Source organism: Varanus komodoensis, unplaced genomic scaffold (genome assembly GCF_004798865.1).
Source record: "Varanus komodoensis strain SLA01 unplaced genomic scaffold, ASM479886v1 scaffold2, whole genome shotgun sequence".
Taxonomy (NCBI): Eukaryota; Metazoa; Chordata; class Lepidosauria; order Squamata; family Varanidae; genus Varanus; species Varanus komodoensis.
Genome location: NW_025335568.1, coordinates 58,191,244 through 58,209,308, shown reverse-complemented (window position 1 = coordinate 58,209,308; position 18,065 = coordinate 58,191,244). Strand labels below are relative to the sequence as shown.

General features: G+C 52.1%; 1 protein-coding gene across 1 annotated transcript; it reads left to right on the top strand.

The window, feature by feature from the left end:
* Positions 1 to 1,490: 1,490 nt before the first annotated feature.
* On the top strand, positions 1,491 to 16,011 carry LOC123022872 (solute carrier family 22 member 7-like). Its single transcript, XM_044428970.1, has 9 exons — positions 1,491 to 1,868; positions 5,383 to 5,486; positions 7,774 to 7,928; positions 8,848 to 9,016; positions 10,708 to 10,831; positions 13,033 to 13,139; positions 13,684 to 13,898; positions 14,131 to 14,239; positions 15,801 to 16,011. Exons 1-9 carry the CDS (start codon positions 1,491 to 1,493, stop codon positions 16,009 to 16,011), a joined length of 1,572 nt encoding a protein of 523 aa, XP_044284905.1.
* The last annotated feature ends 2,054 nt before the right edge of the window (positions 16,012 to 18,065 follow it).

Genomic DNA, 18,065 nt, shown 5'->3' with positions numbered 1-18,065 from the left:
TTGGTACTCCTAAGTGATGGCCAAGGAGGTGCTTTAAACCAATGCTTCCACAAGATGATGTGCATAGGCCGGACCACCAGCAGCTTGTTCTTCCTGTGAGGAAGATGGGGTGGTGGTGAGCAACCTGGCGGTGTCCTCCCCTCAGCACCATGCTCCTCAACCTCTGCATGGAGGGGCGCCCTACTGCTGTGCAAATCCTTCTTTACTTGTGGGTGATGTAGAGCCCTTATTTCCCAAGGTTCTAAGTCGGTGCAAAGACTCCACCAGTGATTCCAAGCATTTGAAGACTTGATTTCACTTCAGTTCTCTTCCTGGCTGGGTTCAAGTAGGGGAAAAAGTCCAGAGAGTGCAAGGGAGCTGGAATCCAACCTGATCTTTGCCTCCACAGTTCTAAATCTCGTGGAGAGTGGAGCCCTCCTGCTGCAGAGATACCTGTGGAAGGTGATGCAAATCATGATGGAGGGGAATCAGTTTGCATGCTCACCTTCGCTCCCTCTACTCGCAGAAAGAACTGCATCCATGAGTTGCACATGGACTATCCTTCCCTCTGTCACTGTCACTGTCTTCACTGGCTTATTGAGTAGAACAGCCTTCTTCTACCTGAGGATCTCCAGATGTTTTGGACTTCAGTGCAGATCAGCTTCAATCGGCACGGCTTATTGCTTCTGGTTGCTTGTCTCTCCTCAACAGACATCTCAGCTTTGGTTCTGTCGCACTCATTCCTCCCCTACTGCCGTTCTCAAAGTCTTGCATTTCTCACAGTTTCAGAAACACCTTGACTTTCCACTCCCTCCTCCCTTACCTCTAACTCAACAGACCTTGGTTCTTCATCCTCCGCTTCCTCTCTTCCTCTTCATTTGAGTCAGAATCTATCCCCGTGCACCTTTGAGGGACTAGTGTGCCCAAGCCTCACAAGGTCAACTAACAGACACTACCAGTTCCCAGATTCTCCAAAGCCCATGGCTGCTGAAAACCTCATCAGCATATGTTTAGTGCACCCTATCCCTACTGGATGCCCTCCAGCTGTGCTGGACTACAAGTTTCATCATCCCCATCCAGTGGGCCCAATGAGTTGTGTAGAGAGGCCATAGGATCATGCCCCTACAGGCTGTTTTCCACCCATGAAGCACTTATGGATGTCTGTGCTCTTACAGCTTCCCTAAGAGGAGTATTGGCTAGATCCAGTTATTTACAGGGTTGCCAGTCAGTTGCAAAGTTCAGACTGCACTTTTCCTTTTGGCTTGGGGTCCCTTTTTTGTCTGCAGCCATAAAGAATACAATGCAACTCTTGTTAGCATGCCATGAAGGATTCTCTCTTTTGAATCGCATGACTGGATGCACATTCACTTTGTAAGATTTCTGTGGAATAGCTGAACGAAATGTGTTTTGCTGTGGAACTTCACTACTGAACTGCCACATCCCACCTGGTTGCTCTGCCCATTCGGTGGACAGATGCTTCAGCTTTATTTCTAATTCCTCACCAAGGAACAATGAGTTTTGAGGACCTCCTGCAGGAAGTAGGTGGATTTGGGAAATACCAGGTACTGGTGGTGTTGATGCTTTGTCTGCCCAGACTAGTTATTCCCATGCACTTTCTGCTGCACAATTTTATCTCCGCCTCTCCACCCCACCACTGTGCCATTCCAGACTTTGCTGGCATTTCCAATATCAGCCAAGAGGAGATTTTCCGCACTGTCCTCCCAAGAGACCCCGATGGGGGGCTGAGCCCCTGCAAGGTGTTTTCGAGTCCTTGGTCTCACTCGCTGGTCAACTCTTCCTGGGAGCTGCATGATGCTTCATCTACCCAGAGCTGCTGGCAGGGATGGGTGTACGATGCCACTCAGTACGTCTCGACCACCGCCACCGAGGTAAGTGCTGCAGGTGCTTCCGCCAGCCCAGGCTGTTTGCTGGAGCTTGGGAGGCAAAGGGAGGAGGGATGCCGTCTCGACGAGTGGGAAGCCTGCCGCTCGATCGGCACCGTCAGAACAATTCTTGCTTTATTTTTCCGTAGGAGACGATTGGTGGCTTGGTTGTAATGTTTGATGTTCGGGTGCTTGTCGGGGTGGTTCCCCGAGCAGAGCCTGAAAATCCAGGCGGCAGGCCCATCCGCACCACCAAGCCTGTGCCAGGAGCTGTGAGCTCCGCCAGAAGCGCTGCCTTCGCAAGGCTTCATTGCCCACTCCAGCCAGTCCAAAATTCTTTGGGTGACCAGAGGGAGCAATACAGTGTGGTTGGGAAAATTCATCTCCCTGACCCCCAGATAATGTGCAACCCCTCTCATGGCTTGGAGGATTCTGAGCTGTTAAACGGAAGGAAAAACAAAGACCCCAGACCAGGGGTCTCTCCTGCCCAGCAGCCTGTTTGCACAGTCACCAACCACCTGCTCATGGGAAACCCACAAACAGGACATGGATGCAACAGCACCCTCTTGCCCATGCTCCCCAGCAATTGGTGTACATAAGCATTTTGCCTCTGCTGCTGCAGGCATCATGTCAAGCCTCCAGGCCAGTCGCTGATGGTGGCCTTTTCCGTGGATGCGTCCAGTCCTCTCTTAAAGCCATCCAAACCGGTGGCCAGGCCTGCATCTTGCGGAGAGGAATCCTATTGCTTAGCCAATCAGGTTCAGGGGCAGCAGATGATGCCAGGGCCCCTGCAAGTCAAAGATGCTGGGGATGCAGTCCTGTGAGCCCCACATCCCCTATGCCACTGGAGACAGCGGGGAAAGCCTAGGGGTGGCCCAAACGATTGTCCCATGGCTGGACGCTGTCAGTTGGCTATCTGCTAAGTATCCTGAAAGCAGAAGTCTCTGATGACTCAAGGCAGTTCACTATTTCTGCAAGTTCCCGCCTGTGATCCTCTGTCAATGTCACTTCAGGGGGATCGTCACTTATCAGAGAAAATGCCTACTTCCTTCCAGTTTCTCAAAACTATTTGCATTTGAGCACAAAGTTGCAGAGGCACCAGGTGGTTTTTGTGCTTCAGGAAGCCGTAGTCACTGTCTTGCCTCCATTGTGTTAAGGCCGCCTTCTTGGGTGTTCAAATTTAGCATCCTCATTCAGGAATTGCAGCCTGTTTAATAAAGAGGAAATAACCAGGGCTGATTGTGAGCTGGAATGAACAGGAGGGGGTTAGAGAATTGGGGGTAAAATAACAGAATCAAATTTAACAGAGACAACTGCAAAGTTTGTTATTTGGGAAAAACTAAATCAAATGCACAGGTATAAGATGGGGAATATCTGGTTTCGTAAATAGTATGTGTGAACAGGGTCTTGGAGTTGGAATCAATCTCAAATTGAATGTGAATTATATAATCTGATGCTGCTATGAAAATGGCAAACATAATTTGAGGTGTGCATCCAAAGAAATATAGTTTCAGAATCATGGGGAGTGATACTTTTCACTTGACTCTGCTAGTCAGATCACTTCTTGAAAGTTATGCTCATTTCTGGACCTTGAACTTTAAGAAAGATGTTGAGAAATTGAATCAAGTTCAGGAACAGGAAATGTAAATAATCAGGAGACAAGGAACAAAGGGCTATGAGGAAAGATGGAACCAGGTATGATTTGCTTTGAGAAACACAGAGTGTGGTGGTATCTCCACCTTTCAAAGTGCATTGAGGACTGTCATGCAGAAGAGGTCTGCAGTCTGCTCTCTGTTATCCAGGACCGTGAGACAGGAAATAAGGAAGTTTTGGGTTGAGCATCAGGAAGAGCTCCCTACAGATCAGAACAGTCGGACCACCAAACCAGGTGCCCAGGGAGGCTGTGCTCTCTCCCTCACTAGAACTGGGCAGCCACCTTCCAGGGAAGCCATAAACTGAATTCCTGCATCGGGCAAGGAGTTGGCCCTGAGGGTCTGAATGGCCACAGCCAGCGATGTGGCTCTGGTCACGAACGGAGGGCTTCAACAAGCGTGTGTGGAAGAGGATGTTTGTGCAAGTTGTGCTGTCTGAAGGTGCTTAGATCTTTTAAGGATCTGCATTTTAGAATTTTGTCTGGCATGCAAGAGACAGCGGGGGCTTTCCCATTAGTTGAGACGTCGACACCTCTCAGCCCCAGCCAGCAGGGTCAACGCTCAGCAATGCAGGAAGTTGTAATCCAAAATGCACTGCCTTGAGGAAAGCCAGGTTAAGAGATATTCTGCATTACTGAGATCTGTGAAGTTCTGCCCTTCCTACACCTTTTCCTGGTGCCACGGAGGTAGCGACACTGGTTCCAGTGGGTGGGCTTTTGCCATCTACAGCCAGGGAAGGCAGAATATGTTGCCTCCACTTTCTCCCACATTCAATCCCTTTTTAAAAATAGATGAATAACGAGTTCTTCCTGTCCTATTAATAATGAGAGCTGTGAATTTTGGTAAATGAACTGAAGAAAATTCTCATACTTGCACGGGTCAAAAGCAAAAAGTCTATTTGCATCCAGAAAGAAAGGGGCACACAGTGCCTAGTAGCCATAGAACTTTAAAAGATGAGGACTCTCCCAGGAAAAGCAGGCAAGCGAGCAGCCCCACACCGTCTGGGAGTTGTAGCCAACACATCTGGAAGGCACAACATCTGGGAAGGCTAAGCTAAGTGCCTGAAGGTGTCTGACTGAACGGATAAATCTTTCATTTCCATTTTCTCCCCCATCACTTAAAAAAACCTCACTCAAGTTCTTTCTGTCCTTTTTATGAATAAATGTGTGAATTATGGTATGTCCTTATGAAGAAATAAATTGATAAATATTTTCATTCATCCCTATCCAGAGTAGAGATGAACAGGAAATCCACTTCAATTTGGTTTTGATCAGGTTTTACTCAGTTCTCATCAGTTGGACCAAGCATGGGCTCAAATGCAATCTGTGGTCAAAATACACACACCCCTGGGCTTGCAATCAATTCCATGGACTAAAAGAACAAAAAGGGGTATTGAACAATGGGCACATTTGAAAAATGTGCTTTAAAATGTGTACTTTTCAGAAACATGCACTAAAACATTTTGATCAAAGGGAAAGGACTGCATTCATTTCAGAGGTTGGTACAACTAATGTTGTTAATTTGGGGAAAATGCACACAAAATATGTATGGGCTTCCATGCTAAACAACAACCGCAAAAGCAACACAAACAAAAACTAAGGTCACAATCTGTTATGGAATTGGAGTGGGCTTTGAGATGAAGGCAGAGAGCTTTGGTGAGCTTGGGTCTCGTGGATTCACATCTCTAATCCCAGAGTTGAAATGAAAAGGCGCTGCCTTTACACAGAAGGCGTGATCAGGGTGGGAGAGGAGAAGGGTCAGGAGGACAGAGGGGTACCTGCCGCAGCCTTGAGGCCAGAGGGAAGCTGGGGAATGGACCAAGCAGCACTTTATTCATCACTCTTATTTCATTGGCTCTGGCCGTCTAGTGGGACCTGGTGTGTGAGAAGAAGGCCTTGAACCAAGCAATCGCTACTTTCTTCTTCATTGGTGTCACCTTTGGGGCTGTGCTTTTTGGCTACTTGTCTGACAGGTGAGTATTTACTTCTTCTCCCAACCTGACTCACTCTCACGCATCAGGCTCTAAACTCCCAGGATTCCGTGGCTGGCCATGTTAATTGAGGAATGCTGGGAGATGTAGGACTTCTTTTCTAAATTTGCCTTTAGTGGGTTAAAAGCACCCAGGGCAGAATCATAGAATGGTAGAGTTGGAAGGGGCCAGAAGGCCATCAGTCTGACCCCCTGCTGTCGCAGGACACCAAGTTACACCATCCCACCCAGATGGCTGCCCAGTTTCTTTTTGAATGTCTCCAATGTGGGAGCGCCCACCACTTCTCTAGGCAGCTGGTTCCACTGTTGTATGTGAGCCCTCTCATTCTTGCCTGTACATGTGGAAACTGCAGCTTCAGCTCGCTTGTGATGAGTCCATTTCTCCGCAAGAAGTCACTGTAGGCATGCTGAGAAGGATGAAGGGCCAGCCCCGGATGCTCACGTGCACCAAGGAAACCCTTCCCTCCCTGCCTTCCTCTCAGAGCCCTTTATGTCCTCACCTGAAATTGCCCCAGGAACCTTGGGCCCTTATTAGATTATCAGTCCAATGTGCAACAAAAAAGCATCTGTGGCTTATTTGTTATACAAAGGTCTTCCCTCAAAGAAGGGCTTCCATGCTGAGCGTACTGCATTTCCCCAGGGCCTACGTGGTGCTATATGGCTGCTGGGGGAATGCAAACTTTTCTGCCCTCTCTCCATGCCGTGGTGATGGCTGGAACCCCTCGTCTTCATCTTAACTCTTCCTCCTCCTCCTCTTCCTTGAACGGGGGTGTGGGGGTGGGGTGCGCAGAACCTCTGGCCAGGGGTCCAAATCTGGTCCATGGGGAGCCTCATTCCTGTCCTCTGGGAACTCCTTAAATGGCCCACCTCATATGACCCCAATCACCAATAAATATGTTGGTGCTTCCCCAGCTTTGGTGCAAGGTTTTCCTCATTCTCACAGACTGAAACACCTTTCCCAAGACTTTGTTCCTAGCAGTAGGTGCTATAAACTACGATGCGCTGGTACTGTTGGCACTGCGAGGGCCAGTTCCTTTTGCTTTGCCCGCAGCCTCACCAAGTGCATCTCTGAAATGGAGCTTGGTGCTTTGGAAGCATCTCTGGACCCCGTCCGAGAAAGAGGGTGCACTGCTCTTCACTCACCCTACTGGGTGCCCACCAGGGTTGCCACTGGACAGCACCTTCCCAAATCAGACCCTCTAAATCAAGGGCTGCCCTCCACCTATTGGCTCGTGCCTGTGACATCGCTGCCTTTCTGCTGTTCAGGTTCTCCCATTCCTCGCTATGACCCAAGCTTGACTCTGCGCCACTTCCAGTGAAGAAAGTCTTACAGGGATGTCGCTTGTGGATTTTTTAGACTTGGCTTTCAGACTTTAGCTAAGCTCAGGGTGAGCTATGAGACTTCACCAGGCTAGGTCAGTTTCAGGCCCTGGCTCTTGTATTTTTGGGCAGCTTTTTGTTATTGGATGAAACTTTCCCTTCTGGTTTACATGGCTATCCTCTAGCCCTTTTTGTGGTGTTGGAGAGATTATGGGGTAGTTTCCGCCTAAGAAGGCCACCCCTTCCCATGCATTATCTATGGAGCGGAAAGTACATCAGTGCCCATAAGCCGAAGCTTGCATGCCTGTTCTCCAGAGGCCAAATGCGGTAGCACCAATTGTCTGTACAAAGCTATGGGGTGTTGTCCTGTCAAAACGCCCTGCAAGGAAAGGCTGTCCTCTCTCATCGCTGGAGCTCGGTTCACCTGCTCATGGCTTTCAGGACCCTAGGATATGAACCGGGCTGCCAAGGCCGGGGGCCCTCAGTGAGGGCGTTCAAGGAAAGAATGGACAACCGCAACTTGGGGGTGGCTGGTGCTGGGGATCAGAATAGATGGCCCAGGAGACCCCCTTTGGAGTCACTTTGTTTCTGTGTTTTATTTACATTTTCTGTCATAACAACGACCCTGCAAAGCAGATCACCAGTGCTCCCATTTAATGCATTGGTAGCACATCTAGGGCATGGTCATTTGCTTAAAGGAAGCCAACTGAGTTCATAATAAAGAGCCCAGTCTAAAAAATCGAAATCTAGTTCTCTGCCCACTGGTGCGTGCTGGCTCTCCTCCTCGCTCCCACTCCCTTTTCGAGCCCTCTTGGGAAAAGGCAAGGGGAATGGCAAGTGCTTGGGCTCCTCCAGCAAGGCCGTACTTCTGTCCCTCTCCACTTCACCTCCTCTGGAAGGAAAATGGTTCTTGTGTTCTTTCCCCTCCTCCTCCCACCGCCCCCCATCAGGTTTGGCCGGCGCAAGACGCTTGTGCTCTCGTTATGCATCACGCTGTTCTTTGGGACCATGTCGGCATTTTCGATGTCCTACCCGATGTTCGTCGTCATGAGGTCTCTTTGTGGAATGGGGCTCACGGGGTTGTCCATCATCTCCATGATATTAGGTGGGTGCAAGAACACGACGGACGGGCGGCCCACCTCTTTCGGCAACCCGGTCCAAGAGCCGGCTCAGCCCTGTTTGTGGTGAGAGGAGGTGCAGGGCTTGAAGTCGGGGAAGGAGGCAACCGCAGCCTGGGGAGCTCTTGATGCCAATCCCAAACACCAACCTGCTGTGCATTGCCTTCTATGGGGTTTTGTCTACCCGACGGACAGGGGATAAGACCTCCCAGCCGTCTCGCCACTCCTGTGCTTTCCCGGGTTGCTGATGCATCCATCGGCCGCCTCCCTGGGCTTGTTCTCAGTGTTGCTGGCCTCCAGCCCCCTTGGCACGGCTGGCTGAGGCTTCCTCTCCACCTGTCAGGCTCCCCCTGCTCCCAGTGCAAGCACAGACACACACGGTCTGGGAGGACCTGTGGCCTTCCAGATGTGTGGCCTACAAGTCCCATCAACCCTCACCACTGGTGCACTAGCGGGAGTGAACTGCATGGCTTTGCTCTCTCGTGCTGAAGGGCACACCTGGCTCACCCTCTTTTCCAAGAAGGCCCACACCGCGGCCTGGTGGTGCCGCTCCACCGCGGCTCCCTTGCCACCGGCAGGCCTGCGTTCCTGCCCACCCCTCTGTGCCCTGGGGGCAGGCGGGAGAGGGCCCCCGGCATTGAAAAGGAATAGGTGGGGCACCCCTCAGGGGACCTGGGCTCTCAGAGGACTCTGGCCATGGGGCTGACTGTGTGGAACTCTGGGGTTCTGGGGCAGGGCTGAAGCCACTGTCCTGGCTGAGACAGAGTCCAGCTTGAGCAGCTGCTGCCGTCAGGAACAGAGGCTCCTGGGGCTGGTCGCTCCTTTTGGTGGCACGACGGTGCTCGTGGACGGATGGACGGACGGACGGACGGACTCCAACAGGTGCTGCTGCATGTTCCTTTCCAGCTGTGGAGTGGACGGACATCAAGCACCGCACCTTCTGCGGCACCGTCAGCAGCCTTTCCTGGTCTGTTGGGTACATGCTCCTGGCACTGGTGGCCTACTTGATCCGGTCCTGGCGCTGGCTTGTGCTGGCGGTCACGTCTCCCTGCCTCCTCGGCATTGCGGTTTGCTGGTGAGTGGCTGCTCCTGCACGGCCCTGACATTCCCTGGGACAGCCCTGGGGATTCCCGGGCGCTCCGCAGCCCGCGGCTGGCGCACCGTGGCTCAAACGGCAGGGCGCCCCCTTCCTCATTGTACTTTCACTGCTCCCCACATGTCTGGTCACCGAGCAAGCGGAAATGCTGCGGCCTCGCCAGGAATGCATGTGGGGGCCCCGGGGCCCCAGAGACCTCAGTCTTCGCCTCAGTGCCCTCCAGGTGCTTTGACCCACAACTCCCATCATTCCTCACCATTGTCTAGGTTGGCTTAGACCAGGGGTCCTCAAACTTTCTCAGTAGGGGGCTAGTTGAAAGGCAGTGGCTACATGCTTGGGCCGGTGAGGAGTGGGGGCCTGTGTGCGCGGGCCGGTGAGGCATCGTCGGGCGTGCGCAAGGTGGCGCTGGGCGCGCGAGTTGGTGGCTTGCTCCCTTGGAGAGCTCCCAGCGAGTCCAAAACCACCTCTGAGAGAGCAAGCCACCGCCTCCCGCCCTCGCTGCGAGGCAATGGCGAGCGTACCTGCACCAGGGAGGCAGGTGGCGGCGGCTCGCTCGCTCGGAGATGGTTTTGGACTCGCTGGGAGCTCTCCAAGGGAGCAAGCCACCCCCTCCCCCCCCACACAGTGAGCATGCGCATGGGCGGTGGGGGGTGGCGGTGTGGGCCGGGTGAATGGGCATGGTGGCCGGATCTGTCCCGTGGGCTGCAGTTTGAGGACCCATGGCTTAGACTATTGAGAGCGGTAAGCTGAAACACCCAGCCTTGCATCAGCTTCTCTCCCCCTCACCCACTGTGTTGTGCAGAACAGGAATCTCAGGGCCTGGGATACCTCCAAATTGGCAGCTTGCTTCAGAAGATCTGGCCCTCAGCTGTACCCTTCCTGGGCTGGACTATCTCTCCCGCCAATGCCTCCTTCCTAAAACACGGGGATGTTTGAAGCCTCAGATCTCTGGCCCGGAGTGTAGGTCTCTGTGGCCTCCAGCAAGCAGGCCCTGGAGCATCTCCAGTCCCAGCGTCAGGAGGGCCTGCTCCTCAGTCATGAGGGGTCCCAGTCTCTGGATCAGGGGCTCCCAGCTGGCCACCTCCAGCTCCGGACCAGGCTTGCTGTCCACTTGTGAAGCCTGAACAGCAGCTGATCCAGCCGTCTCTCCCTCCCCTTTGCCCGAGACCTGGCCAGCCACGCCACTTTCCCACGCCCTGGCTGTGGCTCAGGACCCAGGCACACGTGGCATTGCCATGTGGTTCCTCAGGTTTCTCCCAGTCGCACACCAAAAAACTAATGCCTGGCGACGACATATTGTCGATCCTCCCATGGTCCAGTTGTCCCTTTCAGGCGTTTATCTTTCTCTCTTATCCACATCTGTATATCTATCGAAATGTTTATATCCCACCATTCTATCTTTATATCCCTCCATTGCATATTTAAAAGACCCCCCCCCACACACACACACACTGCCTAGTAGCCAATCAATGGATAAGGGCACACACACGCTCACCAATACAGAGCAAACAAGCCCAAAACTGAGGAAGCCATTCCTTGCCAAATGTTCTTTCCAAATGTCCTTTGTCCTGCAGGGCTAGGGCAGGGAAGGTGCTGGTGAATCTGGTTCTTCTCTTTGGCACCCCCAGATGGCAATTGCTCCCTTAAGCAATTTCTCTGGCCTTTGCCAGGTGGCTGCCCGAGTCAGCCCGGTGGCTCCTGATGAGGAAGGAGGTGAAGGCTGCCCAGAGCTCCCTTTGCAGGTGTGCCAGGGTCAATGGCAGAGGAGACATCTGCTCCCGGATCACGCCAGAAGTGAGTGCAAAGCGCAAAGGGGGCTAGCTTGTCTGGAAGTACGGGCTGACCGCTTTTCTCACGCCAAGCTACACAGCACTAAGGACTTTTCTGCATGCAGCATTTATTGCTTGCAGGGCCTTTTCACAATGTCGTTGCTCCCCAAATTCTGCTGTCCAGTCTATTTTGTGGATTCTTTTAGAGCAAGGAAAGTCTGGTATTAAATTTCAAGTTGCAAAATTCTGGACCCAAAGCTTCCCGAGAAGATGCAAAACCGCTGCGGCGCAGCTCTGCCACAGCGCCCCCTCGTGGTTGGTCGAGGGAATATTTAGAAAGGCAGAGCCTCGGCGGAAGAGCAGATTTAACCTTTCATGTAGAAAAGCCTTAAAAGGGTCGAATTACGCTTGAGCACACGCTAAATTTAACTTTGAGAGCCATGCAGATGATTGTTGCCAAATATGGGGAGCTCACTGCCTTGTAGGTGTTTCAAAACTGCATGTGCCCATAGACTTTGCAGCTCCCACTCACAGGATGGGTTCTGAGCGGCAAGGAGGGCTGCAGACTTCCCACCATTGTCCAATCCTGCTTTTAAACCAGGCATGTGGAGCACTTTCCTTGGAAGCCTCCCTGGAGCGAAACCACCACGTTTTTGCCAGCACTGCTCTAGCACCACGTCAACCATAAATTTGGCAGGGGGTGGACACTGGGCTGGAAAAATATTGCAAGCCCCCAGTCCCTGAAGTGTGCCTTTCCCTCAGTGTGGGCAAGGAACAGACAGTATGCCCTGGGAAAGGCTCTTCTTGCTGCTTATGTAGAGACAGAGAAACAGAGCAAGTCAGAAGGGGTCTCCTGGGCCATCTAGTCTGACCCCCGGCTGCAGCTGGTTCCACTCATGGCATGCCCACCATGTGCATGTCCAGCCTATTCTTAAACACCCTCACCAATGGGGCTTCACCCACCTCCTGTGGAAGCCCATTCCATACCCTTGCGGTGCTGTCAGGAAGTACTTCCTGGCATCCACCTTGAATCTTGGTTCCCTGCGCTATGCTCCATTGGAACGAATCCTGCCCTCCACAGCAGGGGGAAAAGGTCATGACCCACCTCTGCATGTCACCCCGTCATGTGCCTGCATGTGGCTAACAGGTCCCCTCTGAGTCTCCTCCTCCCAAGACTGAAAAGACCCAGCTCCCTCAGCCTCTCCTCATACGGCTTCCCCTGCAAACCAGCCCCATCCTAGTGGCCCTTCGCTGCACTGATTCCAAGCTTAAATGCACTTAGCGCGCCGCATGCATTAGCCATGTGAGCAATGCTGAGTGCACCCAGGATGCGTTGGGGACGTGTGCCTGCAGCCACACACCTGCATTGCAACCGCAATGGCATGACTTGTGACTCTTTAAAGGCTAAGCCAGTTTTTATGGCTTGAGCGTCTATGCATTGTGGAGTCCATCAGCCTCCCCCCATGTGTGTCCTCCAGCAGCGGTGGGCTACAACCCTCATCAGCCCCAGCCAGCTTGGCTATTGACTGGGATGATGGGGATTATAGTGCAAAGCATGTGGATGTTTCCATATTGCAGAAGGCTGCATTACAAGTATCAGGGTGGGTCGGGGAAGGCAAAGAATAGAGGTTATGAGCTGTGTAGCTCCTAAGAAGGTTATGAGCAGTGGCTATTGGCACAACAGCAGCTGGTGATAAAACAAGCAGCACGGTACTGGCAAGCCGATTCACACATGCAGTGCAATGCAGGCAACAATGCCTTGACAGGTGATGAGGAGGATTGGGTCCACAAAAGCTTATGCTACAAGACATGGTAGCCTTGAAGGCACCGCAAAACTCAGCATTGCTTTTGCTAGAATTAACTATTGCGTCAGTTCCGCTCTGTGGCTCTTGCCCTCTGCACCGCCACCGGTGTGCCCGAGCCGGGCCGGGCCCAGGGAGGCATGGGTGGCACCTGCCACGGGCCACTCTCCAGCAGAGGCCCACTGGCCACAGCCCTCTGCTGTCGCTCGCAATGGGCTTCCCTCGGTGGAGCTCCCGGGACGGCCCCCACGAAGCTCCAGAGAAAAGCTACGCTGGTCACGCGGCCCCAGTGGCACAGAAGCTGCTGGCCTCCCCTGGAAACAGCCGGCTTCTCTTCTGGTGTATCGTGATGCAAAGTGGCCCCCGGGAGGCCGCCGGCCAGAGCCAGAGTGGACCTTTCTCCGTTCCTTTGCGGCGAGTGCAGGTCCTGCAGGAGGCTGTGGCCACAGACAAGTCCAGGACCTGTTCCTACTGGCACTTGGTGAAGACTCCCGAGCTGAGAAAGACCACGCTCTGCTCCTCCATGGTTTGGTATGGTATTTCCAGCCTTCTGAAGAAACAGGTCGCTCTTCTTTCTTCAAAGCTGTTGCAAATCATTGTAGTGGGAGGTAGACCAAGCAGTAGTTCCCCTCCCGCCAAAGGCGTTCCTCTTGTCTCCTCATCCAGTCCACTGCTGACCTCAGGAAGCAATTTAGCACTGGGACCACTTCTTGAGAGTCAGATGGAAGGAGAAGTAGAGCTTCCAGAACTCTGGAAGTTTCTCCCACTGGTTTCATTTACATGCCAAATAGCACTCGCTGGTTTCTCCTGGCTGGTTTCTCCTGGCTGGTTTCTCCTGGCTTTGGGGCAGTGCTTTCCCATTGGAAAGGTTGGAACACCTCTCCTGTAGCTTAGTTGTGGGCAGGAGCAGCTTTAAGCTAGAACGGACTCGTGCTTTTGGTGTTTTGGCCTGCCCCTTTGGCCTTTGACCCCATCCAGTACTGGAAGGTGGCCCCCAAGAGCTTCTCCAAACTTGAATTTGGCCCCCATGCTGAATGAAGCTCAAGGCGTAATTGGCCTCCTATTTGCCTTGCAGGTTTGGTGTTGCATTTACTTACTATGGCATCAGTCTAAACATCACCGGCTTTAGCTTGGACCCGTACCTGACACAGTTAATCTTCGGGGCCATCGAGGTTCCGGCCAAACTCAGCGTGTATTTCGTCCTGGATCGCATTGGGCGCCGGCGCTGCCAGTCCTGGTCCTTGATAGCCACCGCATCCCTGATTGTACTGAAGACGGCCATCCCCGCAGGTGAGGGCTTTCTCTTGCCCACCTGACCATCGGGGGAGCGGTGGAGGAGGACGCCATCGTCACTAATCAGCGAGCGCAAGGGGCCCCTGCAGCATCTAGAGGGCGCATGCTGCCGCCGAGCACGTCATGAAACGAGGCTGAGGCGCCCAGGCCTAGAAGAAAGGGCCTTTCTCTGGAGAGGTTGAGTGCGTCATTCCGTCGGTGGAGTCACATCTCCTGTTTCCTTCCTCAGAGCACGGACACCTCCGGTTAGCTGTGGCCCTCTTGGGGAAGGGTTTCTCGGAAATCTCCTTCACTACTGCCTTCCTATACACAGCTGAACTTTACCCCACTGTACTCAGGTAAGGGGCTGAGCCACCAATCCAGCCCACTGGCCGTGGGTCTTTGCGGGTTGGGGCTGGAAGGGAATCAAGGCTGCTCCACAGCTGGGCAGCTTCCGGGGCAGTGGGCTCTTCTCTAGCTGCATTTCAGGGTCACGTTCTGCAAAGGAGTGTAACCCTCACCCTGAACTGTGCATGGAGATGCATTATTAGGATAATTGCTGACAACCTGATTCATGAAATCTTAGTCCTGATCTACAAACACAGTGGAAAGAGATTGTGGTGTCCTTTGGAGATGGTGGAACAGATGTTACCTGCAGCTTGCAATGGAAGGCGTGCAATCGCATCCTTGCATTTTCCCTGCATGGAAAAATGCACTGCATGTTGAACATGGAAACAGTTGGGACCTGAATCCTGATTTCTGAGCCTTGGGTTTCCAGGCAGTGTTGGACTACAACTCCCAACATTCTTGCCCTTTGACCACGCTTGGCTGGGAACAATGAGAGCTGTAGTTAAATAACAGCTGTGGATTTTTGGGAAAGCCCAGCTAAGACTTTTTCTTCTGGTTGTGCTAGAGTTTAGGGGACAATTCAGTGAATTAACTGCTTAAAGCTGCATATATTTTAATATAAAAAAAATCCTTCTAAGCCAGAAGAGATCGTGTTTGAACAAACACCCCCCTTCCCCTCTCAAACAAGGAAGAGGGCTTCTTTTAAGATGCCACTCCAGGGCTACCTGGGCACAGGTGCTGCCGCCACGCACCTTTGACTATGCCAAAGCCTGAACGGAAGGAGAAGCTGAGCTGCACGGCAGCATTCGGAAAAGGAGAGAGACATGGCACCGCCTTCCAGTGCTGAATGCTCACTCACAGAGGCCAGCGTGTTTTCTGGGCACTGCAGGGGTGGGACAGGCACGCTGGCAGCAGGGCCTGGACTGGGATGGTCCCAAGCTTCAGGCACGCTGGAATGCAACAGGGATGGGGAATCTCCAGCCTGCCAGAAACATCCTGTCTCTGGGGAGAGTTGTACTCTAGGAGAAAGAGGGATGCCTGTGGCAGTCTCTGAGCACCCCCAGAGATAACGGAGGGGCTCCCCCTTCATACACTAACTTGGTCGGTGCCTGGGGGAGCTCCCTGTCCACCTGCCAGCTGAGTCCCTTTCTCCTTGGAGACGGAGACATGGACCTCCATGCCATCTTCTGCATGCAGAAATGTCGAAAGGGCATGGTGGAGCAGATGACATCTGTGGAAAGGGTCAGCCTTTGGGCAGACCATGCCCCGATGTCATCCTGTCTGCAGGGTGGGGACTGTTAATCCAATCTCTGGTTCAGAATGGGTCGTCCATCCCTGGAGTGTAATGGCCTCAGAAGCAGCTTCAACCTGAGTCAGATCTGTGGTCCATCTAGCCCTATATTGTCAACTCTGACTGGCAGCAGCCTTCCAGGCTTTCAGGCAGGATTTCTCCCTGGCCAAACCCGGCAGGCTTTGCATGTGAAGCACGTGTGGTGCCAGTGAATACACAGGCTCCCTGGCGAAGGAGGAGGGTCGCTAGCAATCTCAAGCTGGTTCTGGCTGTCTTTGCAGGCAAAGTGGCATCGGCTGCTGTTCATTTGTGGCCCGGATTGCCAGCTCTGTGGCTCCTCTGATCATGTTGCTGGAGGACACATGGAGATACCTCCCGCCGATGATTTTCAGCGTGATGGCTGGCTTAGCCGGGTTGGCGGCCTTCTTGCTAACGGAGACCACCAACGTCCACTTGCCGGACACCATACAAGACGTGGAGAATGGCAGGTAGGAGGTCTGGACACACAAGGTGCCCTGGCAAGAAAGACGGCTCTGCGTACTGCCCCTCAAAGGGGGTGCGATTGAATATCAATCTGTTACTGTTCTTCCTCTGCTGATGGGAGAAAGTCTAGTACCCATTGCAATTCTGAGAACATTCAAAGCACTGGCTGCTTTGCTTCAGTGCTCCATTGAGCTTTGGGCTCAGACATGGAACAGTCCTCTTCTTGTACCCGCTTATGCATCCATTGAAGTCCTCTTCAGTGAGTCTTCGGCAGATGTTTGCTACAACAACTGGCAACCAGAGATGGAGTCTTAGCAATAGTGCTGCCCAGATTTTTAAAACTGTTGTTGTTATTTATTCTATATATCAACAACATCTTGTTTTTAACACTTTGAGTTGGATCTGGTTTTAGTTATTCCTACAGGAGACCCACTGAAATTTAGGGTAGTCATGACTAACCTAAATTCCATTGATTTCCCTGTGTTTAACCTGGAATCCAGCCTGCTGCTCATGATTTGTATTATATCTCAAGTTTCTTAAAGTTAATTTTAAGAAACTTGCAAACTCCTGAGTCGAGGTTTCTCCTCCAGCACAATCTTTATTTGAGTTTTTGCAAGGATAACATGAGGTGCAGAAGCAGACACGCTAGCCTGAGCTCTGTGGACGAAAGGCAGGAAAGAAATTTATTTATTTATTTATTAAAACATTTTTATGCCGCCCCATTCGCCGAAGCCTCGGGGCGGCTTACAACAAAAAATAAAATAACATTTTAAAATACATACAATAAAATACAAATATATAATATAAAACATACACTATAAAACAAGCCGCCCTGGCCAAATAAAATTCAATAATATTAACATTTAAAATACTGCTTAAATAAAAAGGTCTTCGCCTGGCGCCGAAAAACAAATAACGACGGCGCCAGGCGGACCTCTCTGGGGAGCGCATTCCATAACTTAGGCGCCACCGCAGAGAAAGCCCTCCTCCGAGTAACCACCCTCCTAACTTCTTCCATGGAGGGCTCCCGGAGAAGGGCCTCTCCCGCCGTTCTCAGGGGGCGGCTGGGCATATAAGGATGTAAGCGCTCCTTCAGGTAACCAGGACCCAAGCCGTTTAGGGCTTTATAGGTCATAACCAACACCTTGAATTGGGCCCGGACTTCAATGGGAAGCCAGTGAAGCTGACGGAGAACTGGAGTCATGTGAACATAATGTCCAGTCCCCGTCAGCAGCCTGGCAGCTCTATTTTGGACCAATTGAAGTATCCGGACCGTCTTCAAGGGTAGCCCCACGTAGAGCGCGTTACAGAAGTCCAAACGGGAAGTCACCAACGCATGTGTCACTGTCGCAAGGCAGTCATTCTCCAGATAGGGGCGCAGCTGATGAATTAGCCGAAGCTGGAGGAAAGCGCTCCTCGCCACTGCTGTTACCTGAGCTTCCAGTGAAAGCTCTGGGTCGAGGAAATGTGACAATGAATTGATAAGAAAAATAATATTGCATTGTTAGCACCAATCTCCTTAGGGCTTCTGTCTCTATGTTCATTGCATGTATTTTTATCTGAACTTCCAAGTGGTGGTAGCAACGTGGACAAAGCTACTTGTGACACCCAAATTCCTTCTCGGTGTCTTGTCATCTTCTTTTTCAGAAACAAAACATTCCTGGAAACCCAGCTACAAGTCCAAAGCGGGAATGGAGTCCTTGATCTTGGGAGGTTGAGTCAGAGTAGCACAGATGCTCTGCCGTCTACATAACAGGAAGACCATCATGACTGTGACAGGAAATAACAACAAAACGCATTATTAGCTAATAGGATGGACACTTCTGGAAGTTATTAAAAGGAAGGCAAAAAGAGCCAGTTGGTGCGAGGTGCTAATTGGAAGTGACGCGCCTTAACGGGATTACTTTGGCTCGAAATGGAAAACCATGCCATGCATTTCCCTCTCATTCTCAGTGTTGGCAGCTGGCCGGGGGAGGGGGAAGTGGCTGATGCTGGCGCCTTCTCTCTGTGTTGCAACGCTTGGCAGGAAAGGCTGTGTGCGAGAACGACCATGTTGTGGGAGC

Excerpts from the sequence above, each read along its gene's own strand:
- LOC123022872 (XM_044428970.1), top strand. The coding sequence starts at position 1,491 with ATGAGTTTTGAGGACCTCCTGCAGGAAGTAGGTGGATTTGGGAAATAC. Across the intron at positions 1,869-5,382 it reads TCTCGACCACCGCCACCGAG|TGGGACCTGGTGTGTGAGAA; the intron begins GTAAGTGCTGCA and ends CTGGCCGTCTAG. Across the intron at positions 9,017-10,707 it reads CTCGGCATTGCGGTTTGCTG|GTGGCTGCCCGAGTCAGCCC; the intron begins GTGAGTGGCTGC and ends GGCCTTTGCCAG.